Source organism: Dasypus novemcinctus, chromosome 18 (assembly GCF_030445035.2).
Source record: "Dasypus novemcinctus isolate mDasNov1 chromosome 18, mDasNov1.1.hap2, whole genome shotgun sequence".
Classification (NCBI taxonomy): Eukaryota; Metazoa; Chordata; class Mammalia; order Cingulata; family Dasypodidae; genus Dasypus; species Dasypus novemcinctus.
In genome coordinates this window covers 71,711,629-71,738,528 of record NC_080690.1, presented here as the reverse complement: position 1 = coordinate 71,738,528, position 26,900 = coordinate 71,711,629, and the positions used below count along the sequence as shown (strand labels likewise).

Sequence of the window (26,900 nt, the reverse complement as noted above, 5' to 3'; positions counted from 1 at the left end):
TTTTCATCATGAAAACGGGTGTGGTCCAGCCTAGTGCACAACTTTGAGGAGTGAGTGAGGACGTGCACAGAAAGCTGCTGACAAAGCGGCTCATAAAAGATCGCTTGCCTTCACGTCCCACTTCTTGTGTTCTGCACCACTGCACAGTCCCTCTCTGTGGTCCTGCTCCCTGATGTCACCACATCACTAATAGATGCAGAACAGGGCAGAGAGCTAAGCAGGGTCTTTGGCCAAAGCTCAAGGAGAAGGAGAAGGTGAAAAACGTTCTGCAAATTCTACAAGAGTTGGGCAAGCTGAGAATCCCGCTCAGAGAAGAGCAGAATGGGGAAGTGGTCAAAGTGGAGACTGCTTGAGGAGACGCCTCCTGGTGCTGTTTGATGGGGGTGTTGAGGGGAACAGGACCTGTGCCTCGCCCTTGAATGCTCCCCCATCTTGGTGGGGTTTCTTGAGTTGCCTCCTATCAGACTTCCACTCTCCAAATATTTATTGAGCGCCTACTGTGTGCTGGGCCTGGGGAGGTAGGAGTGAGCCAGTCAAACAAGGTCACGTCTCAGAAAAATCTATATGGGGGCAGGAACATCGCAAAATTGGGTTCTGCTATATGTTACAGAAACCCCAAATAGGTAGCTTGAACAGGATAAATGCTGGGATCTCTCTTGTGTGAGAAAAGTGGGTAGGGGGTCCAAGCAGGTGTGTCAGCCTCCACGGTCAGGAAGACCTAGGAACCCGTCTGTTTTCTGCCATCCTACCCTTGCTTCCAACCACAAGATCTACCTTATAGTCAAATGGCTGCTGAAGCTCTAGCTTTTGCACCAGCATTCCAGATCATGGGAATAAGCAAGAGGGGAGAGGCAGAAGGGTAAAAAAGGGCACCTTGCTGTTTCTGGAGCTCCCTCTGCTGAGAATTCCCAGAAGGAACACGCCCCGCTTTCCCTTAGGCATCTGGGCTGGCCTTAGGTGGTCACACCTAGCTGCAAGGGAGGCTGGAAAAGGAGGTCTCTTAAGAGGTGCCAAATAAGCTTGGGGTTTCTTGACTAAGCAAGAAGAGCTGGATGGGTAGTGGGTAGGCTACCTGCCCAAGGAGACAGTCCACAACCAAGCAGATGATCATGAGAACTCGAAACTGTGACAAGGGAAGGGGGCTGTGATTCTGAGTAGCAGGAGGAAGCCTCTCTGGGGAGGAGACCTTGGAGCTGAAATAAGGAAACCTGAAACCAGCAGCCCCACCTTTCTCCCACCTATCTGCCCTGGTCTCCCACCCCGTCCCCCCAGCTCACCCACTCCAGACACGGCGGTCTCCTCACTGTTTCAGGAGCACCTGGGCTCACTCCCACCTCAGGACCTTTGCACTTGCTTGTCCCTCTGCCTGGGTCACTCTTCTCTGGATATCTGTGTGGCTCCCTTCTCCACCTCCTCCGGGTGTTTGCTCAAAGGACACTTTCTTAGGGAGCCCCTCCTTGACTACCATATTTAAAATTATATACTCTTCCTGGCTCCTGCTCCTCACCTCCATGTGATCTGTGTTGTTTTACCAGTTTACTCTGTGGACAGCTGTGTTGGTCAGCCAGAGGGATGCTGATGCAAAGTCCCAGAACTCTGCTGGCTTTTATAAAGGGTATTTATTTGGGATAGAAGCTTGCAGTCACAAGGCCCTAAAGAGTCCAACTCAGGGTACCATAAGAGGTCCTTTCTCACCCAAGTTGGTTGCCGCATGTTGAAAAGAGATGGTGGGCGATCTCTGCGAGGGTTCGGTCTTCCCCTCTCAGCTACAGACCGCCACAGGGCTTGTTTCTTTCTGGGCTCAGCTGCAAATACCAGGTGAATGGCTCATCTCTCTTCCCAGGGCTGCAGGGTCAAAGTTTTCTCTGCCGTGTCTGTGGAGCTCTCTTTCTCTTCCTGGGTATTTCCTCCTGTGCGCCTTCTGGAGTGAGTGTCCATTTATATCATCCCTGAGTCACGCCCTACTGACCTGTCCAAGCAAGCCCTAACCTTACCATAACTTAATCAGAAACATCTCAGCTGACTCGAATACAGTCAGAGGATATCATTTTTTTTAAAAGATTTATTTATTTATTTCTCTCCCCTTCCCCCCACCTCCCTGCCCCAGTTTGTCTGTTCTCTGTGTCTATTTGCTGCGTCTTCTTTGTCAGCGGCACGGGAATCTGTGTTTCTTTTTGCTGCGTCATCGTGTTGTGTCAGCTCTCCGTGTGGGCGGCGCCATTCCTGGGCAGGCTGCACTTTCTTTCGCGCTGGGCGGCTCTCCTTACGGGGTGCACTCCTTGCGCGTGGGGCTCCCCTATGCGGGGGACACCCCTGCGTGGCAGGGCACTCCTTGCGCACATCAGCACTGTGCATGGGCCAGCTCCACACAGGTCAAGGAGGCCCGGGGTTTGAACCGCAGACCTCCCATGTGGTAGACGGACGCCCTATCCACTGGGCCAAGTCCGCCGCCAGGGTATCATTTATAAACCTAATCTCTCTTTTTGGACTTCATTAGTAATCTTGAAATGCCACAGTGGCCATGGACTTGTCGATCTTCTTCTAGACAGTGTCTGGAGCGGTCCAGGCACAGAGCAGGTGCTCAGTAAAAAATGTAGAATGAATGAATGAAGTAAACACAGAAGCAGGCCACCTCCACCTGGGGAAGGTGGGTGCCGTGATCGAGGGCACACAAGGCCCCGTGAAGGTCCACAGCCGCGCTGTCCCGTGGAACTTTCTACAACTGCGCTGTCCAGTGTGGGAGCCACGTGTGACTAGAAACTCTTGAAATGCCCGTGCACCAACAGTTTGAACTTTCATTCTTTTCAAAGAATTTTTTAAAAAAATATATATATATATATTTTTTTAAGATTTATTCATTTATTTAATTTCCCCCCTCCCCTGGTTGTCTGTTCTTGGTGTCAATTTGCTGCATCTTGTTTCTTTGTCCGCTTCTGTTGTCGTCAGCGGCACGGGAAGTGTGGGCGGCACCATTCCTGGGCAGGCTGCTCTTTCTTTTCACGCTGGGCGGCTCTCCTCACGGGCGCACTCCTTGCGCGTGGGGCTCCCCCACACGGGGGACACCCTTGCGTGGCACGGCACTCCTTGCGCGCATCAGCGCTGCGCATGGCCAGCTCCACACGGGTCAAGGAGGCCGGGGTTTGAACCGCGGACCTCCCATATGATAGACGGACACCCTAACCACTGAGCCAAAGTCCGTTTCCCCTTTTCAAAGAATTTAAGTCTTAAATCCCAAGGGCCAGAGGCTACCATACTGGACGGCCTTAGAGGAATGGCAGCAGACTTTGGGGATGGAGGGGGAGCTAGAGTGACAAGTTTTCCCAGGCAGAGAACGGGGAAAGGACTTTCCCAGCATAAGGAACAGCATATGCTGAGGCTCAGAGGCAAGGAGCCCCCTGGGGGCATTGGGAGAACTGCGAAGGACTGGGAGGAGCTGGAGTCAGGGGTCAGGAGGGGCTAATATGGGAGGTGAGGGTAGCGGGTACCCCACTCCAAAGGGCCCTGCTGTGCTGGGGCTCCACCCCGAGAGCGTCTCCCTTCTCTGGGCTTCTGGATTCAGAGATGGTGCAGGACACGTGGCGCCTGGTAGAGGCGGGGGAGTCAGGCCTGCGGTGCCGGGGTCGCCCTGGTCTCCTGCAGCTGTTCCTTCATCTTGCACCGGCCTGTAGGACATCTGGGACCTTTTTGGATCTGAGGACCCAGCAGGGAAGTCGACAGCCAGGTCCACCCCCAGGCAGGCCAAGCTAGGACTTCCCTGGGCCCTGGGGACTTTTGCCCCTTCCTCCACTAAGGTATTTAATAGAGTCACTTTCACATATATATATTTTTTTAATTTTTATTTTTTAAAGATTTTCTTTCTCTCCCCTTCCCTCCCCCCCATTATCTGCTCTCTGTGTCCACTTGCATTCTTGTCATGCGGCACCAGGAAACTGTGTCCCTTTTTTTGTTGCGTCATCTTGCTGCGTCAGCTCTCCGTGCGTGCGGCGCCACTCGTGGGTGGACAGCTCTTTTTTCATGCGGGGCGGCTCTCCTTGCAGGGGTGCACTCCTTGCGTGTGGGGCATCCCTACATGGGTGACACCCCTGCGTGGCACAGCACCCCTTGCATGCAGCAGCACTGTGCGTGGGCCAGCTTATCACGTGGGTCAAGGAGGCTCTGGGTTTGAACCATGGAGGTAGACGCTCTATGCGTTGAGCCACAACAGCTTCTCTAAGTGTTTATGTATCATAACTGCCTTGGTATGAAAATGGACATAGTCCAGGCCAGATTGTGTTCATTTTTTTCTCACGTGCACCCCAAAAAGCCTGGAGGGCCCTTGAAACTGTTGTCAGACAGGGCCTGGCTAGATCGCCCGCGCCCTTGGGGAACTCATAGTCAAGAGCAGGGTTCCGACAGTGAGCAAGGCAGGCCGCCCGTTCCGAGGGGCGTGGAGTGCTAGGAAGACACTGAGGCAGGGAGAAGCGGGGTGGGGGGGGTGGGGACGGTCTCGCTGAGGAGGGACAGTCCGGGCGAGACGGACCCCGGAACGACGGGCAGGAAAACGGTGGCAGAGGTAAGCGGCAGCCCTGGCAGGTCAGCTCCTCTGGAGGAGGGTAGCTCTGCTGAGCGGGGGGCCGCGGAGAGCCGCAGACGCTGGGTGCGGCATCGCGGTCGAGGGGCCCGGGCCGCGTCAGCCCGAGTTGGGAACCCGGCGTCCCTTCTCACCAGTGCAGGACTTGAAGACGGTCACTAGTATGACCTGAAATTCTTCCTTGAAAGGTCCCTCTGACTGCTGTGGGGAAACCAGCTGCAAAGGGGTGGGGGGCAAGGTGGCGCAGCGGAGACCAGGCCGTGGCGGCATCCCAGCTAGCCGTCGTGGCGAGCTGGCCTAGGCGGTGGCAGCGGGAATGGAGAGAAGGGCACAGATTTTGAAGGGCTGGCCTTGGGGCTAGAGTGGACGGGGCGGCTGATAATCTGCCTCCTTTTCCTCTCTTTCTCGCCCTGCCCAGACAGCAGCCCTTCTGCCACCCCAGACTCCCTCCCGCCTTCTCCGCCCCCCTCTCTCTCCGCAGAGGCGCGGAGCCAGCTCCCCCAAGGCGAGGGCCTGGCTGCGCAGAGGAGCTGCTGCCAGCCTCCGCGCCCCGACTGACCGTTTCCTGCTGTCTTTTCTCTCCTCCTTGCCTGTCACCCCCAAAGTCGAGCTTCGATCCCCACCACCGCTCCCAGCCAAGTTATGAACGTCCGTCTTACCTGCCCCCGGGACCTGGGCTGATGCTCCGGCAAAAATCTATCGGTATGTCACGGGGCTGGCAGGGAGAGGGGGCGGCGGCACTGCACGGAAGCCCGGGAGGGTGAGAGTTTATGGGGCGATGGGGAGGGCGTGCGCATGTCCTCATCTGCTTCCCGACGTGGCCGCGGTACCCTCGATCGGTCCAGAGAGAGCAGGCCTCGGAGCCGGCCAAGCCTGGCTTTCAGCCTGCCTCCTCTTTTACCAACCCCCCCCCCCCAAGCTGTGTGACCCGGGGCAGGCTGCTTCACTTCTCTGTGCCTCAGCTTCCTCATCTAGATTATGGGGCATTGGCACCCCCACCGGGACACAGGGAGCCAATGTCCCTGCCGCATGCCCTGGTTCCTTCTTGGTCCGGGCCACTCCACAAAACCTTTACTGCCCACCAACCCCGTGGCAGGTGCGGCCCTTGACTGCTGGGGTACATCAGTGAGCAAAACAGAATAAAGAGCCCTCTCCCCATGGCTTACAGCCTAGCAGAGAAGACAGAAAACAGATGGCAGGAATAACAAACGAGAAGAGCAGGGTGTCGTCCATTAGCAGTGGCAAGTGCGAGGGAGAAAAAGGAAAAAAGTAGAGTCAAGCGAGGGAGACTGGGAGTGCCTGGGGAGGTTTGAGCTGGAACGTGGAGATGAAGGGGGCGAGCCCTGGGGACGACGAAAGGAAGAGGGTTCCAGGCAGCGGGAAGAGCAGTGCAAAGGCCCTGAGGCAGGAGCAGGCCTGCAGTGTTTAAGGAACGGCAAGGGGGCCGCGTGGCCAGAGCCGCCACGTTTGAGGGGGAGAGGGCAGGAGGTGAGGGCAGGGAGGAAGACGAGGGGCAGACGCTGCAGGCCTGGGGCCCCACGGGGAGGACTTGGACTTCCCTTCTGAGCTGAGGGAGGCCGGCTGATTTAGGCGCTCACGGGCGCCCTCGGGTGGCCGCGTGGGGCCCGACTGCTTGGATCCAGATCGCCAGGAGGCCAGTGAGGGTGGGAATCAGCTGGACCGGCTGGCGGCTGTGGAGGGGTGAGGAGGGCTTGGGTTCTGGGAGCGTTCTGCAGACAGGATTTGCTGACGGACTGCAGATGGGTGCTGCACGGGTGAACACGCGTCAGGACGCCTCCAGGGTTTGGGGCTCGATGGGCTAGGACAGAGCTGCCGTTTTCTGAGATGGGGGAAACCATGGAGTGGGGGAGCCTATGGGGGGGTGGATTGGGAGCTCATCCCAGGGCCTGCTGAGTTTGAGGTGCTCAGGGATACCCAGGTGCTGCTGGCGAGGACGGGGCCAGAGACAGAAAGCCACGTGGGCGTCTTCTGCAGAGCGCTCGTTTTGTCAGGTGGACCCCCTTTCCCCAGACTCCCCACATCCCCAGCACAGGGAGGTCTGCCTGCATCTTGTCGTTCACCTAATACTTTTCTGTCAATCAGCTCCCTCTTTTAAACGCTCATCCAAATCAGTTATAGCTGTGGAATCACGGGTTTGATGTGCTAATTACATTTCTTTTCTGAATACACATGAAAAGAAATCTGTCACTACCTGAATTAAAACCTAGTGATCCCTTCCCAGCTCAAAGCCGGTTAGTTTACTGGTAACCAAGCCACCACCTGCATAGAAAGAGGCGCCCCCTCCGGGCTTGGCCGGGAAGTTCAGCTGAGTTTCAGCCACCGCCGGCCCCCTCTGCCGTCTGCCCTGGCGCAGTGCACGACGCGCACGACCGGATGACGCTCACTTGGGTTTATTCCAGCCGGGGATACTTACACTTAGCGTATCCTGGGCGCCACTGTTTTTCTTAGTCTTTCGCTATTGTGGTTCCCTGGGGGTAGAGGGGCAGGCAGAACCTCCCCGGCCTCTGCTCCGCGCCCCTCCGCCACCCTCCGTGTTCCCGCAGGGGCTGCGGAGGACGAGAGACCCTACCTAGCTCCGCCCGCCATGAAGTTCAGCCGCAGCCTGTCGGTGCCGGGCTCCGAGGACATCCCCCCGCCGCCCACCACGTCCCCCCCGGAGCCGCCCTACAGCACCCCCCCGGCCCCCTCCTCCTCCGGCCGCCTGCCCCTGTCCCCGCGGGGAGGCCCCTTCAACCCCGGCTCGGGAGGGCCGCTGCCGGCCTCGTCGCCCTCCTCCTTCGATGGGCCCTCCCCTCCCGACACGCGGGTCGGGGGCCGGGAGAAGAGCCTGTACCACGGCGGGCCCCTGCCCCCGGCCCACCACCACCCGCCGCACCACCACCACCACCACGCGCCCACCCCGCAGCCGCACCACCACCACGCGCACCCCCCGCACCCCCCCGAGATGGAGACGGGCGGCGCCCCCGACGACCCCCCGCCCCGCCTGGCGCTGGGGCCCCAGCCCAGCCTGCGCGGCTGGCGGGGCGGCGGGCCGAGCCCGACGCCGGGGGCCCCGTCGCCGTCGCACCACGGCGGCGCGGGCGGCGGCTCCGCGCAGGGCCCCGCGCTGCGCTACTTCCAGCTGCCCCCGCGGGCGGCCAGCGCCGCCATGTACGTGCCGGCGCGCTCGGGCCGCGGCCGCAAGGGCCCCCTGGTCAAGCAGACCAAGGTGGAGGGCGAGCCGCAGAAGGGCGCGGGCGGCCTCCCGCCCGCCCCCGCGCCCGCGTCCCCGGCCTCCCCGCAGCCGCCGCCGCCGCCGCCCGCCGCCGCCGCCGAGAAGAACTCCATCCCCATCCCGACCATCATCATCAAGGCCCCGTCCACCAGCAGCAGCGGCCGCAGCAGCCAGGGCAGCAGCACGGAGGCCGAGCCCCCCGGCCAGCCCGAGAGCGCGCCCGGCGCCGGCGCCTCGCCGCCCGGCCCCGCGCCCGCCCTGTCGCCCGGGCCGCCCGCCCCCTCGCCCGTGGCCGCCCCGGCCTCGCCCAGCGGCCCCGCCACCCTCGACTTCACCAGCCAGTTCGGGGCCGCCCTGGTGGGCGCGGCGCGCAGGGAGGGGGGCTGGCAGAACGAGGCCCGCCGCAGGTCCACGCTCTTCCTGTCCACGGACGCGGGCGACGAGGACGGCGGCGACGGCGCGCTGGGCGCGGGCGCGGCGCCGGGCCCCCGGCTGCGCCACTCCAAGTCCATCGACGAAGGCATGTTCACGGCCGAGCCCTACCTGCGGCTGGAGGCGGGCGGCGCCGCGGGCGCGGGGGGCTACGCGGGCTACGCGGCGGGCGGCCGCGCCTACGCGGGCAGCGGGGGCAGCAGCGCCTTCACCAGCTTCCTGCCGCCGCGGCCCCTGGTCCACCCGCTGACCGGCAAGGCCCTGGACCCGGCCTCCCCGCTCGGCCTGGCCCTGGCCGCCCGCGAGCGCGCGCTCAAGGAGTCGTCGGAGGGCGGCGCGGGGCCCCAGGCCCCGCCCCGGCCCCCGTCGCCCCGCTACGAGGCCCCGCCGCCCCCGCCGCACCACCACTCGCCGCACGCGCACCACGAGCCCGTGCTGCGCCTGTGGGGGGCCGCGCCCCCGGACCCCGCGCGCCGCGAGCTGGGCTACCGGGCCGGCCTGGGCAGCCAGGAGAAGGCCCTGCCCGCCAGCCCGCCCGCCGCGCGCCGCTCGCTGCTGCACCGCCTGCCCCCCGCGGCCCCCGGCGTCGGGCCCCTCCTGCTGCAGCTGGGGCCCGAGCCCGCGCCCCCCCCACCCCGGCGTCGCCAAGGCCTGGAGGGCGGGCGCCCCCGACGAGCCCGAGCGCCTGCCGCTGCACGTGCGGTTCCTGGAGAACTGCCAGCCGCGGGGCGGCGCGCGGGCCCCCGCCGAGGACGGGCCGGGGGTCCCGCCGCCCAGCCCCCGCCGCTCCGGGCCCCCCTCGCCCACCTCCCCGCGGGGCGGCGAGGAGAACGGGCTGCCGCTGCTGGTCCTGCCGCCCCCCGCGCCCTCGGTGGACGTGGAAGACGGAGAGTTCCTCTTCGTGGAGCCGCTGCCGCCGCCGCTCGAGTTCTCCAACAGCTTCGAGAAGCCCGAGTCGCCCCTCACGCCCGGGCCTCCCCACCCGCTGCCCGACCCGCCCGTGCCCGCCGCCCCGCTGCCCGCCGGGCCGCCCCCGGCCGCCGCCGCCGCCGCCCCTCCCGCCCTGGACTCCACCGCGTCCAGCCTGACGTCCTACGACAGTGAGGTGGCCACGCTGACCCAGGGCGCCCCCGCGGCGCCGGGGGACGCGCCCCCCTCGGGCCCGCCGGCCCCCGCCGCCCCGGCCCCCGCCGCCCCGCCGCCCGGCCCGGAGCCCCCGCCGGGCACGGACTCCGGCATCGAGGAGGTGGACAGTCGCAGCAGCAGCGACCACCCGCTGGAGACCATCAGCAGCGCGTCCACCCTGAGCAGCCTGTCTGCCGAGGGCGGGGCCGGCGCCGGCGGCCCGGAGCTTCTGGACACCTACGTGGCCTACCTGGACGGGCAGGCCTTCGGGGGTGCGGGGGCCCCGGGCCCCCCGTACCCTCCGCAGCTCATGACCCCCTCGAAGCTGCGGGGCCGGGCCCTGGGCGGCAGCGGAGGCCTGCGGCCCGGCCCCGGCGGGGGACTGCGGGACCCCGTCACCCCCACCAGCCCCACCGTGTCGGTGACAGGGGCCGGCACGGACGGGCTGCTCGCCCTGAGTGGCTGCGCCGGGCCCTCGCCGGTGGGCGCGGCCGGGGCGCCGGCGCCCGGGGAGCCCGAAGGCCCGCCCCTGCCCTTGCCGGCCACCGCCTCCTCCCTGCCGCGGAAGCTGCTGCCCTGGGAGGAGGGCCCGGGCCCGCCGCCGCCGCCCCTGCCCGGGCCCCTGGCCGCGCCGCAGGCCTCGGCCCTGGCCTCGGTGAAAGCCAGCATCATCAGCGAGCTCAGCTCCAAGCTCCAGCAGTTCGGGGGCTCCTCGGCGGCCGGCGGGGCTCTGCCCTGGGCCCGGGGAGGCGGCGGGGGAAGCGGGGACAGCCACCACGGCGGAGCCGGCTACGTCCCCGAGAGGACCTCCTCCCTGCAGCGGCAGAGGTAAGCAGGGGCTGGGGGCTGGCAGGGGAGGCCAAGGGCGCAGATTTGGTGGGAACCAGACTCTACCTCCCCCGGCGCCGTGCCCCCTTAGGCTCTGGAGTGGCGGAGAAGCAGGCCTTGGCGAATGCTTTAGACTCGCCTCTACCCCTCGCTTCTGTCCTTTCCCATCACCACGACAACCCTGGTCCCCTGGCCAACCGAGAGCTCCTGACGAAAGCAGTGGCAGCGGAACCCCTGGCCTCTCTTTCCTCGCCGGGCTGCTCAGTCTCTGAAATCTCCCGGCCCCGGGAACCCAGCCCGAGTCCAGGCGCTGGGCTTGCGAGCCCACTGGTGACACGTGGGGCTTCCCGAGCCGCTTCCTGGGCTCCCGCCCCGGCCCTGGGCTTTCTCGCCGGGCGACCTCAGGCAGAGGCACCTGCCTCTCCGTAGAAGGGGGAGGGCCCAGCTCCCGCCTCGTGGGCCACTGTTAAAACGCGACAGGAGGAGGAGAAGGGCTTCTCGCAGCAGCCTGGGCAAATACGGGCGGCCGCGGAGATTCCGCGAAGCGGCTGGCGGGCCGGCATCGCCACGGATGCAGCTCCCGGCCACGGGAGCCTCCTAGTGTTGGGGAGAGTAGAGTCCTGTGTCTGATGCAAACACACAGAGAGGGAGTGGAGAGCTTTGAAACCCCCTGTCCACGTGGCAGCTCTCTCCGGTTCTGCTGTGGGTCTGAGTCTATGGTGGAGGCGCGAGCCGGGCGGGGCCAGGTCTTTGGACCTTAGTGAGCTCACGGGTTGTCCTTAAGTGTTCTGGGTAGACGAGAGGATGTCGAGATCCACCAACAGGTGTCCCGACGATCGGCTGGTCACCTACTCTGTTAGGTGTGCTGCGTGATGGGGACCCCCGTGGGCAAGGCAGCACCTAGTCTAGTGGGGGGTGGGGTGGGGAGATAGTGAACCAAATAGAACCTGAAGAAGAAATGGGCCGGCTAGAGGGGGTCTCCCAAATAGCCGGCAAGTTGAGCAGGGCCTGGAAGGAGGCGCCCCTGGGGGGAGATGCAGCCAAGGTAGCAGCCAGTGCAAAGGCCCTGAGGCAGGACCGTGCTGGAGGAAGCCAACGGGATGAGGGGGACCTCTTCTCCCCTTGTTTCTTCTCTCCTTCATCTCCTTCTCTCTCTCTCTCTGTCCCTGTGCCCTTCCATCTCTCTCCCCCGGACGCTCATCCTCTTTTTGTTCTCCCTCACTGTCTCCCCGTCTTCACTCTGCTGTAACTGGCCATAACCGGAAAGGCAGTATAGAGTAGTGGTTAAGAGCTCAGAATTTGATGCCATATAACCAGGCTCTGCCACTTTCTGGCTGTGTGTCGTTAGGCAAGTTACTTAACTTCTCTGTGCTGATAATAATAGTAAGCTGCATCGAGGCTGTGGCGGGGATTAAATTGAGATGCGATACGTAAAGCTCGTAGAACAATGCTTGGCACTCGGGAGCATCAGTAAGTGGTGGCTATTATTATTATCACTTAATGTCTCTTTTTCTTTCATCTCTTGACCATCACCCTCTCCCGGTCCTCTCTCTCTCGCTCCCTTCATTTCGGTCCTCACATCCATCTCTTCCCGTCTCTCTCTGCCCTCTCCCCCCGCCCCTGTGTCTCTCTCCTTCTCTCGTGACCTCCGCCTGGTTCTCCGCCACGCACGCCCCTGCCCCCCCACCCCGTGCCACCTTCCAGACTCTCGGAAGACGCCCAGTCCTCGCTCCTCTCCAAACCCGTCAGCAGCCTGTTTCAGAACTGGCCCAAGCCACCTCTGCCGCCACTCCCCACGGGAGCGGGGGTCTCCGCGTCAGCCGCCGCCGCCCCGGGGGCCACCTCCCCCTCGGCCTCCTCCTCCTCCACGGCCGCCCGCCACCTCCAGGGCGTGGAGTTCGAGATGCGGCCGCCGCTGCTCCGCCGGGCGCCCAGCCCCTCGCTGCTGCCCGCCTCGGAGCACAAGGTCAGCCCGGCGCCCAGGCCCTCGTCCCTGCCCATCCTGCCTTCTGGACCCCTCTACCCGGGCCTCTTTGACATCCGCGGCTCCCCCACCGGAGGGGCGGGCGGTTCGACGGACCCCTTCGCCCCCGTCTTTGTGCCGCCCCACCCGGGGATGTCCGGGGGCCTGGGCGGGGCCCTGTCGGGGGCGTCCCGCTCCCTCTCGCCCACCCGCCTGCTGTCGCTGCCCCCGGACAAGCCGTTCGGCGCCAAGCCCCTGGGCTTCTGGACCAAGTTCGACGTGGCCGACTGGCTCGAGTGGCTGGGCTTGGCCGAGCACCGGGCCCGCTTCCTGGACCATGAGATCGATGGCTCCCACCTGCCGGCCTTGACCAAGGAGGACTACGTCGACCTGGGGGTGACCAGGGTGGGTCACCGCATGAACATCGACCGGGCGCTCAAGTTTTTCCTGGAGAGGTGATGGCTGGACTGGACGGACCAGCCGTCCACAGACACCCCGGAGGCCAGCGGCCTCCGACCTCTGACCCCTGACCGTCATTCTCTCCCCGGGCCAGGGACTCTGCGAAGACTGCGCCCTGCCCTGGTCCCCCGAGGCCGGGGGTCACCAGGTGGCCCGTCCCTGGCCGGACATTTGCACCTCCCAGGAGGGGGCAGCTGACACAGACTGTGCGTGCGGGGAGCGGGGAGCGGGGAAGCCCTGGAAGGCGTCGCGGAGGGGGGATTGAGAAGGAGGGAAGGGTCGACTCTGGGGGGGGGGACAGACAGAGCCATAGAGGGTCAGCCCCGAGCCTGAACGGATGGGGGCCGTCCCCCAAGCCGCAGGGAAAGGGGGTACCCTCAGATTCCACCACCTGCCGCCCCTCGAACAACCCTTCCCACCCTCTCCAGGCCCCTCTGCTCTCCCGCCCTTGCTTCCCCTCTCCCCAGCACACACAGCTGCCCCCAGCCTCTTGCACGCTCCTTTGCACGCCTGCTCCCCTCTCCCTGCCCCACCCCTCCCTGGGCTGAATTTTGCACAAACTTGTCCTCTCGCTGTCTTGCACATCCCAGCCTTCCACGCCAGCTCCCCAGGACCTCTCGGCTCTCAAATGCACCCCCCACCCTCCGTGTGCCTCCGCGTGTCTTTTCACCAGCCCCACGCCACCGTCCCCCCTCCCCCACAGTTTCTGACTCCTGCTTACACAGTTCTTTCTTGGGCCCCTCCTTTGCACACCTCACTTCTGGAAATCCCTGGGCCCTGACCACAGGCACACTTGGGACACACTTTCTTCCCTCCCCCACAGACTCCACACACATGTGTTTATGCTCTGGAATCCCTTTTTGTTCAAGCCTTGCACACTCACCATCTGGGGCACTGCTCCTGACACACCGCCCTTTTTTTTACACACTTCCTCCTTTTTCTGGAACCCCGCATTTCTTTGTCTTCGCTCCATCTCTCTTCTCACACCACACTTCTATGCCTCTTCTCCCCTTTGCCCTCTTGCACTGTCACGTTTTATCACACCTCTCGCACACTTGCCTCCCCGGAACTGTTTTTCTCCGACGTTCATTCCTTCCCCCTCTGGCACACTCACACTCGCTCACACCCCTTTTCCAAATCTTTACCCTTCTCCGTTCTTTACACTTAAGGAGCTCTCGTGCACACTCCCTCTTACACACACATCCTGCCCAGCATCTCACTGCTTCCTCAGAGCCTTTTTCTCTCCCTGACCAGTGTGCTTGCACACCTGGGCTGCTGCCGGCCCACTCTTGTCAGCGCCCAGTGACTTTTACCATCTCCCTGGGAAAACTGCCCACTCTTGACTGCCTGTCCCTTTGCACACTCAGCTCATCTCCCGTTCTCTTGGGCAGTGCTAGTGTTTCTTTTCCTGGCACCCTTTCCACCACCACCCCTGCCCCTCCCCTTTAAAGGAAGAGCTCTTGCAGCCATTCTCACTCTCTATTCTCTTCCTCTCTTACACTCTTCTCTCTTCCTGGCAAGAGGAGACCCTGTGCACACTGGCTTCCTCCTTCCACGCTTGCGCCTCCCAGCCTCTGGGCCTGTCACCGCTTCCCTCCTCTACCTTTCTGCTGTCCTTCCTGAGCCATCAGTCCACTCATTGTGCACCATCTCCCTTCCCCCTTCTGGCCTTTCTTCTCTCCAAGAAGCCCCCTCCCTCTAGCACGGCTCCCCCTCTCCTGCATGCTCCCCTCCCCTTATTCCTGGGGCTTGGGAACTTTAAGTCACCACTCCCCCCGGGAAACTCCCTCCCCTGCTGTGGGTAAAGGGGGGGAGGGCATTGCCCTCAGGTCCCCCCATGTTCAGCTGCCAAAGATGGGAGCTCCCCCTCCTTGCCCCTAAGCCCCTTCTCCCTCCACTGCCCCCTACCCCCGAGGGGGGGGGCGCTCCGTCCATGGGGGGAGGGGCTTGCAGTCCCCTCCCCTCATCATGTCAGGGATCAGTGGGGTACCTGGTGGGAGGGTCGTGGGAGGGGGGAGGGGGGCGGAGGTCGCGCTGGGCCCCTTCCCACCCCTTCCCCGGTGTCGGATGCCCCCCTTCCGCAGGGGGCCTGCGCGGCGCCCGTCTATCAAGGGCTTGTTCATTTTGGATGGGTGCCGCGGGGTTGGGGGAGGGTGTAGGGGGGAGGGAGGGGGGAGGAGAGATGGGGTGGGGAGGGGGGAGGGACTGAATGGGGGGCGGGGCGGAGAGGACAGACGCAGCAAAAAGAAGTAACAAAAGAAAATACAAAAAGAAAAATCTCAACCCTAGAACACACGAAGAATTCAGAAAGAAAAAAAAACCTGAAATAAAAGCCGGAGAATTGTCTTCCAAGGGGGGGGTGGGTGGGGGCAGATCAGGACGCCTGGTTCTCGCTGCCCGGGTCATCCCTTTCTGGGGCTCACATGACCCCTCAAGGGACGGGGACCCAGGCATCCGTTGCAAGACTGGGGGAAGAGTAGGGAGGCGGAATTATAATATGGGGGTTCGTCCCTACCCCCCCATCCTCTCCCTCCCCCCGACTCCTCACCAAGATTTTGCAGAGAGAAATGGCTTTTGTACCAGGTCATTCTTTATAATTAAACTCACAGTATCCACCCCCTCGAGCCGGCCCCGCCTCCTTTCTGGGGAGGCAGCGCCCCCTTGCCCCGGGGCACCCTAACGCTAGGTCGCCCGAGCCGCCGAGGCGGTGCGCAAGCGCAGCCGGAGCCCGCCCCCGCGTGTCAGTCTTCCTCGGTCTGCTCCGCCCCCAGGGCCTCGAGCATGCGCCGTCGGGCCAGGGAGCGACGCAGGTGCAGGCGGTAGTCGCCCAGCAGCAGTTCGTCGTGGCGCACGAGCGGGTGCAGGAGGCCGCGCGGCCGAAGCCCCGAGTGCAGCAGGCGCGAGCGCGTCTGGAAGTCCGTGACCGTGATGAGCCACCTGCGGGAGCGGGATCAGGACGGAGACGGGGGTGGGGGGAAACTGGCTGGTGCCCTGTCACTCCGTCCCTTAACTCCTCTCCAGCTCTGCCCTCCCCCCAGGTCATCTCGTGCCCCGACCCCCACGAGAGCAATGCTAGGCCCCGCCTTCCCGTAGCCTGGCTCCGCCCCCGCTGGCCATCCCTATCCCGGACCCCAACTAGCTACCTCCAGGGCCCCGTCCCCGCCCATCACTCCTGGCCCTGCCCCGACGACGCGCTCGGTTCAGGCTCCGCCCCCTCGCCTGGGTCACTCCAGACTACGGCGCTGGCAAGCGCGCCCCGCCCGGCCTGGCCCAGGGGGCCACCCCTTCCCCGTGCTCCCGGGCCCTCTGGACCCCACCGCTCCGCACCGCCCTCGCTCTCGGCCCCGGCTCCGCCCATCAGCTCACTCCGGCCGCGCTCCTCGCCGCCCTCACACTCGGCCCCGACCATCGTCTTCCTCACTCCTGGCACCGCCCTCGCGGCCACGCCCCTTCCTCGTGCCCCACGCCCCTTCCCCGTGCCCCCTGCGCCCTCAGGACCCCGCCACTCTGGCCCCCGCTCCTCACCGCCCTGACTCTCGGCCCCGCCCCCTCAGTCCCGAGTCCCGCCCCGCCTTCGGGCTCCGCCCCCCGCGATCCGCCCTCGGGCCCCGCCCCCACCCGCGGCCCGCTCCGCCCCCCGCCCTCGGGCCCCGCCCCCACCCGCGGCCCGCTCCGCCCCCCGCCCTCGGGCCCCGCCCCCACCCGCGGCCCGCTCCGCCCCCCGCCCTCGGGCCCCGCCCCCACCCGCGGCCCGCTCCGCCCCCCGCTCTCAGGCCCCGCCCTCGGGCCCCGCCCCCGCCCTCGGGCTCCGCCCCCGTCCTCGGGCCCCGCCCCCACCCGCGGCCCGGCCCGCCCCCGCCCTCGGGCTCCGCCCCCCGCCCTCGGGCCCCGCCCCCGCCCTCGGGCCCGGGCCCCGCCCGCGGCCCGCTCCGCCCCCCGCCCTCGGGCCCCGCCCCGCGGCGCTCACCGGTCCCGGCGCCCCGCCGTCCCGCAGATGACGTTCACGTTCTCGAAGCGGATGCTGCTCACGCGCCCGCTCTCCATGGCGCGGGGGAGCTCGGCCTCCAGCGCCTCCAGCACCTCCAGGTGAGTGAAGTCCGCCTCGGGCTGGAGGAGGCGCAGAGCGACCCTGACTCCTGACGCCCTGGCTCCCGCCGGCCGCGGAGGCCCCACCCGACCCCCCGGCGCGTGCCCGGGGCCCCGGGACCCCGCGTCCTGCCGCGCGGGGCGGGCGGGGCGGGCGGGCATCCCTCGGGGAGAAGCAGCTACTGTCAGTCTAGGTCAGTTCGCGCCAAGCCCGCGTGCTAAAAGCTCAGCGGACAGTTGGTGGAAAAAGTCACCAAACTGGGCGACTTTATCAATCTGCCGAAAACTTCCAGCACCTGCGCGGGGGTGGGGGGTAGGCATTGGCCGCTTCTGAGGATAACCGCGAAGTTTTCAGTTGTCCGCTCTTAACTCCGTATTAGCATTTTAAGGGATATGCAGTTTGTTGAAAGCTAGAGGTCAAAGGAGGTTTTGACTTCTTGTCCGTCTATTTAGCATTCAGAAAAAATGTATTAATCACTGACCACCTTCTCAGCCCGAGGTCAGAGTCAAAGGCGATATGCAGTTGCCAGAGCACATAAAATGGCAGGGGAACTAAATCCTGAAATCAGCCACCTCTGGGAGGGCAAGCCTTGGGGGTGGGGGGTCCCTCGCCTCCAGCCACAAGGAGCAGGAGCACTAGGGTGGGAAACTGGTCCTTCCAACAAGGACGACATCCCCCGTGTCAGGAGGAAGTGACACAGCTGAGGGAGCATCTCAGAGGCCAGTGCCTGGTACACAGTAGGAGCCCTATTAATGTCAGCGCCTCTCCTTTCACCTCCTCTCTGCCCCGTGAGACTCTCATTAGGGACGGCATCTCTGGAGGATGCAACCACTGTGACCAGTTCCCTGAATGATGAAAACACAGGCATTTTCTTACTTGTTTTCGTTACACTTGTAAACTTCACAAAATTGCAAATAGATGGATTTGCAGACTCCCTCAGCCCTTAGTCTCTCCCTCTCGATGTCCATCTGTCTCTCCTCTAGGTTCAGCACTTTTAGATTTGGTTATCGACCCTTTGACAAATTCCCCATCAATTTTGGGCAGCTGTGGTGCCAGGCCCACAGCCCATAAACCGCAGGGCCTGGCTCGAAAGGCTGTCCCCCTTGCTTCTGAGCCAGGGCCCGTTACACCACCCCACCCAAGCCGTGCAGGCGCCCAGGGGCTCACCGAGGTCTCCATGCAGAGGCAGAGGGGCTGGGCGGCGGGCGGCGTGGGAAACTTCCGGATGCATGGGAGCTCTCTGTCCAGGGCCTCGTATTCTGCAATGACCTGCCGCAGGTGCTGCTTCCTGGAGAGAGAGCAAGCAGGCAGGGGCCTCCAAGGTCAGGGTCGCTCCCGTCAGCATTTGGGGGTGCTCAGGTCAGAGGGCGGGGGGCACTCACGAGAATTTGGTGGGCCTGCCTAGGCTCCGAGCCTGCGTCTCCTCTGGAGTGTTGGGGTCCACAAGGAGGATTCCTGGGGGGCGGGGGTGGAGACCCCCGTTTCAGCTTCCCCGAACACTCCCCACCCGTTAGTGTTCTTACCTGGTCGTGTGCCCTGCATGGAGACCTGCCCTGCACAAAAAAAAAGCACAGCCTGCCCAGGAGTGGCGCCACACACACGGAGAGCTGATGCAGGAAAATGATGCAATAAAAAGAGACACAGATTCCCGGCGCCGCTGACAAGAATACATGTGGACACAGAACACACCTAATGGACACAGAGAGCAGACAACTGGGGACAGGGAAAGGGGAGAGAAATTTTTAAAAAGACCATTGCTTGTCTTGGACATGTTTTTTTTTTTGCCCCTCCCCTTAGACTGGAATGTGGACACAGCAGCCCCCCCCAGCTCCTGGGAGACGGGAGAGCAAGAACATGGCAGGAGGCTGGGCCCCGCAATGCGCCACGGGGCCAGGCGCCTGCCTCCCGTCGCACGAGCGAGAAATAAACTTGTCTTCTTTATGCCATGGTGTTTGGGGGTCTCTCGGTTGCAGCAGATGAAAAAAAAGAGAAAAGTGACTCCAGCCAGCCAGAGGCTGGCCTGGCTCCTCTACCAGGCCGGGTGCCCCCCTGCAGGACCTACAGCACCTCACGGGAACCCCCACTGCAGGCAGGGCCGCGTGGCTCACGCCAGGCCGAGATGAAAACAAGGTCGCTCCGGACCCGTGGCTCAGGGCACCAAAGCTCGAACACGCGCCTCAAACCCTGGCCAGACGTCACCCCTCCGCCGACACAAGGTCGTGGCACATTTGTTACAGTCTATGAAAAACCCGTGATCTGACGCTTACTCCAAAGAGCGTACGTTGTGCACGTCACGTATGATTGTTTTATACACTCGTGACTACTCTAATAAGAAAATAATGGATTAAAAAACGGCCAGACCCCCCCCACACCCCGGCCCTCTGGAGGAGATAAAGCACCGGGTCAGCCTTGCTGCTGCGTCCTGACAGATCCTTGACACTCCCCAGCACAGCCAGCACAGCCGGCTCCAGTCCCCTCTCAGCCTCTTGCTGAGCCACCCGGGGTGCGCGCTCCCTCCTCACAGCACGCTCGGCCTCGAGTCCAGGTCGTGATGCGCTGCCAGGTGTTTAGCCACCAGCTCCCTGACACACACACACACACGCAGCGTTTGCCCGTTTTCCTGTTGCCAGTCATCCCCTTTGGCCAGTCAAATGCCACCAGCTGTTTGAACCACCAGCTCGCAGAATTCTGCCGTCAGCTCCGGAGCAGTGCGGTGACTCTGCCGCCCCCGCCGGCCGCTGGTGGGCTTTGACTTACGGGGCTCGACACGGCTTAGCTTGTACCGTGATGAACGCATTCTCTCTTCCCCGTCCCCCCACCTTGCACCGGTGTCCCCAGAGCAGTCAGTGTGAACCCCCCACCCCCGGCTTACAGACCACCTGGGGATTCCTCTCAGCCCCCAGGCAAGACCCCTCTGGGGTCGAGAGCCCCAGTGCTCAGAGCGTGCTCTGGGGACCAGGACCTTGTTGGAAAGAGACCAAAGAGGAGCAGGATCTGAGCTTGACCAAGGTCCCCCTGGGATTCGTGTGTGCTTTGAAGGAGTCACCGGCCTGAGAGGCCCCATGTGGTCACCCCCGTCTTTCATGATCACCTCCTCCAGCCATCCTGGCTTCCCTTCCACTCCTCTAGCACAGTCATCTCTTCAAATCCATGCATTTCGTAATAATGACAACTGACACACAATCTCCTCTTTGTGCTCGGCACCTTTCAAAGCCCTCCTCACGACGGCCTTCCAAGGTAGTGTAGCCTAACGTGATGAGAAGGGAAGTACAGAGAGGCTAAGCGGCTTGCCCAAGGTCACACAGCCCAAAGTGAGAGAAACAGGGTAAAAACGCAGGCGTCTGGCTCCAGAGTCCACCTCTCCCCACACCTTGGGCCTAGGCAAGTGATCCTTCATCCGTTTCTTACTCCTCTCTCTCTAGTCACCCCAGCCAGGGAAGCATTTTGGGAGGTAGAGCTGATCACGTGACCCTACTCTTCAAAACACTCCCAGAACTTCTGGTCATCTGGATAAAGCAAGTCCAAAGTTCTCCCTGTTGCCCACAAGAACCCCCATGAGCAGAGCCCTGCTGATTTCTGAAATGAGGCACCACGGTCTCCTCACTTATGGCATTCCAGAAACGCTGTCCTTTGTGACTCAGACACGCCAGGCTCCGTCCTGTCACAGGACCTTTGCACATACTGTAACTCCACATGAAACTTGCCTTCCCCTTCACATAGCTAATCAGATCTCCATGACTGCACACATAAGAGTTCCCCATTATATGAATTACTGTGATCTAAAACTTTTGTGAAGACAAGCTTAATAATTAGAAAACAAAAAAGAAAAAGAAAGGACATAGACACTGAGGAAGAGATGGAAGAAGTTGCCTTGCCAATGTGCATACAGGGCAACAGTTATTGCAGTGATGGAAGGCAAAACATCAAAAACATTGCTTTTTCATTTTTAAATTTTTTGATACCCCAATTTATTTTTACTTTAATTTTTCTAAATTAGTACATATTCTATATCTAATCTTTAAACCCATCACTATATTCCATTTTACTTTTAATGGAACCTGGCAATATATTAGGCTTCAATTTCAAAGAAGTTTTGGACCACAGAGGTTCAACAATGGCAGGGGAGGAATACTGGTGTGGGATGTTATTGATAGGGGGCACATGGTTGGGAGGGAGTTCTCCAGGCCATATTACAGGGTACATAAAAATGTTTGGATATTTTCATAGTGGTTACAGTTCAAATGACAGCTGAGGGAGTCCTGAGTTCCTAGCCAGCGGAGCTCTATCACATTCCCTAATGGAACAGCAACAATCGCCGAAGCACAGTGGCAAAGACCAAAAAGAAGGATGGTCCAACAATGAGCCCTTGATACTAATGACTATGCTTGTGAGCCTGTGTGCCTGAAATAAGAACTAGGCCTAAAGCTGCAGGGTGCCTAAGAGTTACTTCCTGAGAACCTCCATGTTGCTCAAATGTGGTCAGTCTCGAAGCTAAACTCAGCATGTAAATGCACTGCCTCCCCCCCCCCCCCCCCCCCCCCGGCATGGGACATGACTCCTGGGGATGAGCCTCCCTGGCACCGAAGGATTACTACCAAGTACCAGCCAATGATGTAACTAGAAAATGATCTTGAATAAAAGGGTCAACTCAGACCAGCAGAATATCTCAGCCTGCATGTAATATCAGGAGTTAAAAATGTTTTTTGACCTTGAATAAAAGGGGGAAATGAAAAGAACAAATGAGTTTATATAGCTGAGTCTCCAAAAGAGAGCCACGAGGTCATCAAAGGGGTCACCCTTATGCACACCTCAGCAGAGTCCCAGAAACACCTAAAGTAGATACAACCCCAAGTATTGGTTCTTCTGAGGGCTACAGAGACCCACAGGTTCTATGGTCATGGCAGATGGAGTTCAGTGCCATGTCAGTTGGCCCTACTTTGGAGTTTGTGCATGGTGCTCCTGAGTGTGATGGAGTTGGACTCAGATCTGATCTTTGTTCACAAGCCTCTCCTGTTACTTTTACCAGACCTGTGGTTGGTGGTGGGGTTTAGTGTATACTCAGGGGACCTGAATCTCTGGACTGTCCATGTGATAGCCAGGCCCTGAGCCTCAACAGACTTGCAACTCCTACTCTCTGGTTTACTGGACTTATTCCAGCCAGCTAACATGGAAGTGAAGAAGGTCAACCACCACACCTGGAAGCCAAGAGTGCCTACAACTGCAAGCAGGAGAATTGCATCCAGCATCCATGTGGAATCTAAGCACCTCTCGATATAGAGGTGGAGTGGACATAACCATCCCGGGGCCCACAGAATGAAGGAATAGAGTATGGATTAGAGTGGGTTTACTGATATTCTATTCTGGAGCTATTGTGATTAGTAAAGGAAGTAAATGTACCATTGATGTGGAGAAAGTGGCCATGGTAGCTGCTGAGGGTAGGGAGTGGGGAAAAAGAGATGTGATGTGGGGGCATTTTCAGGACTTGAGGTGTCCTGGGTGGTGCTGCAGGCACAGTTATGGGACATTGTATGTCCTCCCATGGCCCACTGGGTGGACTGGGGGAGAGTGTAAACCATAATGTGGACCATTGACCATGTGATGCAGCGGTGCTCAGAGATGTAGTCACCAAGTGCAATGAATGTCTCAGGATGATGGAGGAGGTGGTTGTTATGGGAGGAGTGGGGTGAGGGGGGTGGGGGGTATATGGGGACCTCATATTCTCATATTTTTTTAATGTAACAATAAAAAAATGGCAAAAAAAAAGAAATGGTCGTAAGACAAAAAAAAAAAGAGATCCCTGTTATAAACTCACAGTGCCACATGTTTGCCCTCATCGTTGTAATTGCACATTTAATTCCATGATTCTTTCATTACAATCTGTGTTCCCCACATCTTGTCCCCACCCAGCATCAATTAATAGTAAAACCAGGCACAAAGGTGGTATATAATTTAAGTACTCATTGAAAAAGTGACTGAAGGGACAGAACTAAGAAATGCAATCCTTCTCTGGGTCCTAATTCAAACAAACTCACTACAAAAAAAAAAAAAACACATTTTTGAGACAATTGGGGAAATTTAAATATGTACTGAGTATGAGATCATATTTAAGAATATTGCTCATTTTGTTAGATATACAACGACATAGTAGTTATGTTTTTAAAAATCCTTTGCAATTAGAGATGCATGCTGATGTATTTATGGGCGATAAGGCATTATGTCTGGGGTTTTCCTTAAAACAAATTTGCCTTATAAAATGTCCCCTCAAAAGTGTGCTCGTGAGTGTAGGGTGGCCCACATGAAAGAAGATTAGCAAAATATCAATAATTATTGATGTTAAGTATTTGGGTGTAAACTGAAAGCAGGAGATTGCATCCAGTATCCATGTGGAATCTAAGCCCCATCTTGACATAGATGTGGAATGGACACAACCAAGCCAAGGTCCACAGGAAGGAGGAATACAGTAAGGAATACAGTAAGGACTTAACAATATTCTATTCATGAACTATTGTGGTTAATAATCAAGAAAATGTGGCATTGGTGTAGAAAAAGTGGCCATGGTGGCTGCTGGGTGTGGGGAATGGGAGGAAGAGATGAGATGTGGAGGCATTTTCGGGACTTGGAGTTGCCCTGGGTGGTGCTCCAGGGACAATTGCCGGACATTGTATGTCTTCCCATGGCCCACAGGATGGAACGTGGGAGAGTGTGGGCTATGGTGTGGACCACAGGCCATGGGGTGCAGCGATGCCCAGAGATGTACTCACCAGATGCAATGGATGTGTCATGATGATGGGGGAGAGTGTTACTGTGGGGGGAGTGGTGGGGTGGGGGCGGTGGGGGTGAATGGGGACTTCATATTTTTTGAATGTAATATTTTTTTAAAAATGAATAAATAAAATAAATTTTTTAAAAAAAGTATTCGGGTGTAAGATTTCGTTATAACATTCTATTTTTGTGTTTGAAATTCCCCATAGTAAAAAGTCCTCTAAGTTTCTTTCAGGGAAGCAATTGTGGCTCAACTGATAGAGCCTCCATCTACCATATGGAGGGTCCAGGGTTCCAACTCAGGGCCTCCTGCCCATATGGTGAACTGGCCCACGTGCAGTGCTGCCGCGTGCAAGGAGTGCTGTGCCATGCAGTGGCACCCCTGCGTAGGGGAGCCCCACGCGCAAGGAGTGTACCCCGCAAGGAGAGATGCCCCGCGTGAAAGAAGCGCAGCCACAGAGAGCTGACGCAGCAAGATGACGCAACAAAAAAGAGACACAGTTTCCCAGTGCTGCTGGATATTGCAAGCAGATGCAGAAGAATGCACAGTGAATGGACACAGAGAGCAGACATTGGGAGGGGAAGGGGAGAGAAATAAAAAAATAAAAAGTTTCTTTCACAACCTAGAAATGAACATGATATGCCCTGGAAAAGTGCATTAAATGACTCAAAAAGCAACTCTCACAATGTCAAAGACACACGTGAGAAATGTGAATCAAACGGTTTCTCCTGAAATAGGATATTAGAAAAATATTTCTATGTGCCAAGAGTGATTTTAATATATTGGGTTAAACATCTGCAAGTAACTAAATTTTAAACAAATGTACATATTAAAAAATATTCATTCACCACCTGAGAAAATGCAACAATGTCAAACTTTAAAAGGCATCTCTGAGGCCTCCTGTGTCCCTTAGAGGGTGCTGGGGTCCAAGAGCCAAATGAGACCCCGTCCTGCCCTCAGGGAACTGCCAGTCTGGTGTGGAGGGGAAATGGTCATTATAAAATGTGGGTGTCACGAGGTAGCGGGCAAGCCCACCCTGGGGGCAATCAGGGAAGGCTCCCCAGAGGAGGTGATGTCTAAAGGATAAGAAGTTTGCCAAGTAAAGAGGTAGCAAGGAAAAGCGTGTTTCATGCAGAAGGACCAACGCGGGGAAAGGGTTTTAAGCAAAAGAGAACACCATCAGCTGCACGAACTTCCCAGAACCCTCTTCAGCCCCAAGCCTTAAGGAGCACTTATTGCAGTTGTAGCTTATTAATTATTCGTGAGATGGTGTGTTTCATGTCTGCCCTTTCCGCAGGAGAAGGGTCTGGGTCATTTCAGCCATTAGGGACCACAGGCAAAGTGCCTGCGCCCCGAGCGCTTCCTAATGCCCTAGGCTGAAGCTGCAACCTGGTCAACTGAAAAAGATGATTGGTTCCAAAATGCTGCAAGAACATCAAAGCAAACAAATGTTGATCAAAGGGGCTACAAAACCGACCGACTGGTCGACTCCAGTCCCATGGGCTCTGGAGCTGTACATAAGTTTGGGCTATCATGTGGGTTCCTGGGTCTAGGCTGGCAGAGGGGTGGGATTCCAAAAGAAAGGCCTTCAAAGGCCCTGAGAGAAACCCAAAGCCAGGTCAATGGGTCTGATTTCCCAGCAAGGTGTTTGCTGTGCCTAGCACAGGCCTGGCCCGGAGGAGGTGCTGATAATAGATACCGGGGAGACCCCAGAGCCACCCCATCCTTCCATTTGAGGAGGGTCATTCCACCCCTGGACCCCTCAAGGGTAGCCCACCCAGTCTAAACCAATGCCTCCTAGCCCTCGCCGCCCCTCAGAACCACTAGGCAAGTGTTCAAAACATACAGCCCCAGAGATTCTGGTTAAGTCAGGTCTAGGGTGGGAACAGGTGTAGGTGGGTTGTTTTGAAAGCCCCTCCCCCATGACGTGATGCTAGGGTAAGAGCCACTGGCTAAAATAAGCACGATAATCTCACTCTTCTTGCCAGAGGTTGAGATCAGGGAGGAAGGGTGACAGAGTGCTGGTCAAAGAGGTAGGAGGAGGAGACAGCTGGGAGCTCTGAAGGGGATGACATCTGGAATTGATGCTGTGGCAGCCATCTTGTGACCATGAGGTAAACAAGGTGGTGAGTAAAAGTGACATATCAGAGACGAAAAAGAACAGGAGTTAGAAGCTGCGTCCTCCGTGACATTATTGAGCTTCTGACTCAGTTGCATCACTGGGTTTCTTTTTGGGGTAAGATAATGACTTTTGTATTCCTGATGCCACATTAAGAGCAGTCTCCTATTACCTGCAGCCACATGCATCCTCTCCAAGCCATACTCAAATGCTGACTGGAGTGAAGGCATGAAGGAAGAGCGCTAAAGCAGAAGGGCAAGGAGGGGGTCTTGGAGCGCCAGCCCAAGGAAGTCAGGAGTCAGGCCGCACATGGCCCCCAACGCCGGGCCCAGCAGCTGCGGCTCTAGCCTGGGGGTGTGGGACAGCCCTGTGGGCCGGGCAGGGTCCACTCTGAGCTGAGAAAGGTCCCTCTGGAACTGTGGGAGAAGAGAATGGAAGAGAGAAACTGGAGGCCAGGGAGGAGTGGGAGAGGGTTCACGCCCAGGGGAGGGGGGGGTGAGAGGGTGGGGGCCAGGGGGAGGGGATGGGGGAGTCCTGGGGCTGATGAGTCGTGGCACGGAGTGGGGGAGGAGGGCGGCATCTGGGACGGGGTGGGGGGGGGTGGCATTCGAAGATGGGAACTGGGGAGGAGACGTGGGGGGGGAGAATGTGACCCAGACCAGGGGCCTCAGGAGACCTGCGGGCCGCAGAGGCTCACGGCGCGCGTGGTTCTGAGTGCGGAGCAGGGGCCGGCTCACTGAAGACGCCTGTGGGAGAGACGGGGCGGGGTCCCGGGAGCGCCGTCCGGGCGCGCGGGGACTCGGGGGGCGCCCCCGGGGGCGCGTGGCGCTGGGCCCCGCCCCCACCCCGCCTCCGCACGTGTCAGTACCTGCCTCCCTGCGCAGGCCGGGGCTGCCCAGGCCGGGGGAGCGCGGCGGCCCCGCCTCCTGCTGCATCCTGGGGAGGCGGGCGGGGGGCGTCTCAGGGGCGCGGGGCGGGGGGCTCTGGCCGGACCACCCCACCCAGCTCCGTCTCCCGGCGGCCGCCGCCTCCTTCTCTTTGAGGCTCCGGGACAGAAGCACGGCGGAACAGGAAGGCTGGGACCACAGAGGGACCCTGGTGCCCCGAACCTCGGGGACTCCCGGGGCGCCCCAGGCCCCTGCTTCTCCCGCGAGCTCTCGCTGGCGCCCCGGGCCTCGGCCCGGCCCCGCTTCCCGTCGCTCCGCCCTGTGCTCGCCCCACCGCTCCTCCGGCCCCTCTCCCCGCGGCGCTGCCCGCCTCGCCCTCTCCCGCTCGCCCCAGCTCCCCGCCCGCGGCCCCCCGCGCCTCTCGCCCCATCT

At 60.2% G+C, this 26,900-nt stretch overlaps 2 protein-coding genes and 1 long non-coding RNA gene across 3 annotated transcripts in view; 2 read left to right on the top strand and 1 right to left on the bottom strand.

Moving 5' to 3' along the window:
- SHANK1 (SH3 and multiple ankyrin repeat domains 1) overlaps window positions 1–15,236 on the top strand; it is a 45,503-nt gene extending 30,267 nt beyond the window's left edge. The window contains 4 exon segments of the mRNA XM_058280690.2: window positions 5,176–5,272; window positions 7,135–8,861; window positions 8,863–10,190; window positions 11,895–15,236. Of these exon segments, the coding sequence (XP_058136673.1) occupies window positions 5,176–5,272; window positions 7,135–8,861; window positions 8,863–10,190; window positions 11,895–12,612 (3,870 nt within the window). The 3' untranslated portion in view covers window positions 12,613–15,236.
- Window positions 13,411–26,521, bottom strand: C18H19orf81 (chromosome 18 C19orf81 homolog). The gene is made up of 5 exons (XM_058280695.1): window positions 26,450–26,521; window positions 18,082–18,154; window positions 17,867–17,987; window positions 16,580–16,719; window positions 13,411–15,549 (listed from the first exon to the last, which is right to left on the bottom strand). Exons 1-5 carry the CDS (start codon window positions 26,514–26,516, stop codon window positions 15,354–15,356), a joined length of 597 nt encoding a protein of 198 aa, XP_058136678.1. The 5' UTR covers window positions 26,517–26,521; the 3' UTR covers window positions 13,411–15,353.
- LOC131274386 (uncharacterized) lies at window positions 16,586–18,640 on the top strand. Its single transcript, XR_009181656.2, has 2 exons — window positions 16,586–16,698; window positions 18,497–18,640. It is a non-coding gene; the product is annotated as an uncharacterized lncRNA (long non-coding RNA).
- Window positions 26,522–26,900: the final 379 nt, after the last annotated feature.

Coding starts and splice junctions, on each gene's coding strand:
- C18H19orf81 (XM_058280695.1), bottom strand. CDS start 26,516: ATGCAGCAGGAGGCGGGGCCGCCGCGCTCCCCCGGCCTGGGCAGCCCC. Junction 18,155..26,449: donor CGGCCTGCGCAGGGAGGCAG/GTACTGACACGT, acceptor CCCGCCCCCCAG/GAATCCTCCTTGTGGACCCC. Junction 17,988..18,081: donor GGCAGGCCCACCAAATTCTC/GTGAGTGCCCCC, acceptor CTCTCTCTCCAG/GAAGCAGCACCTGCGGCAGG.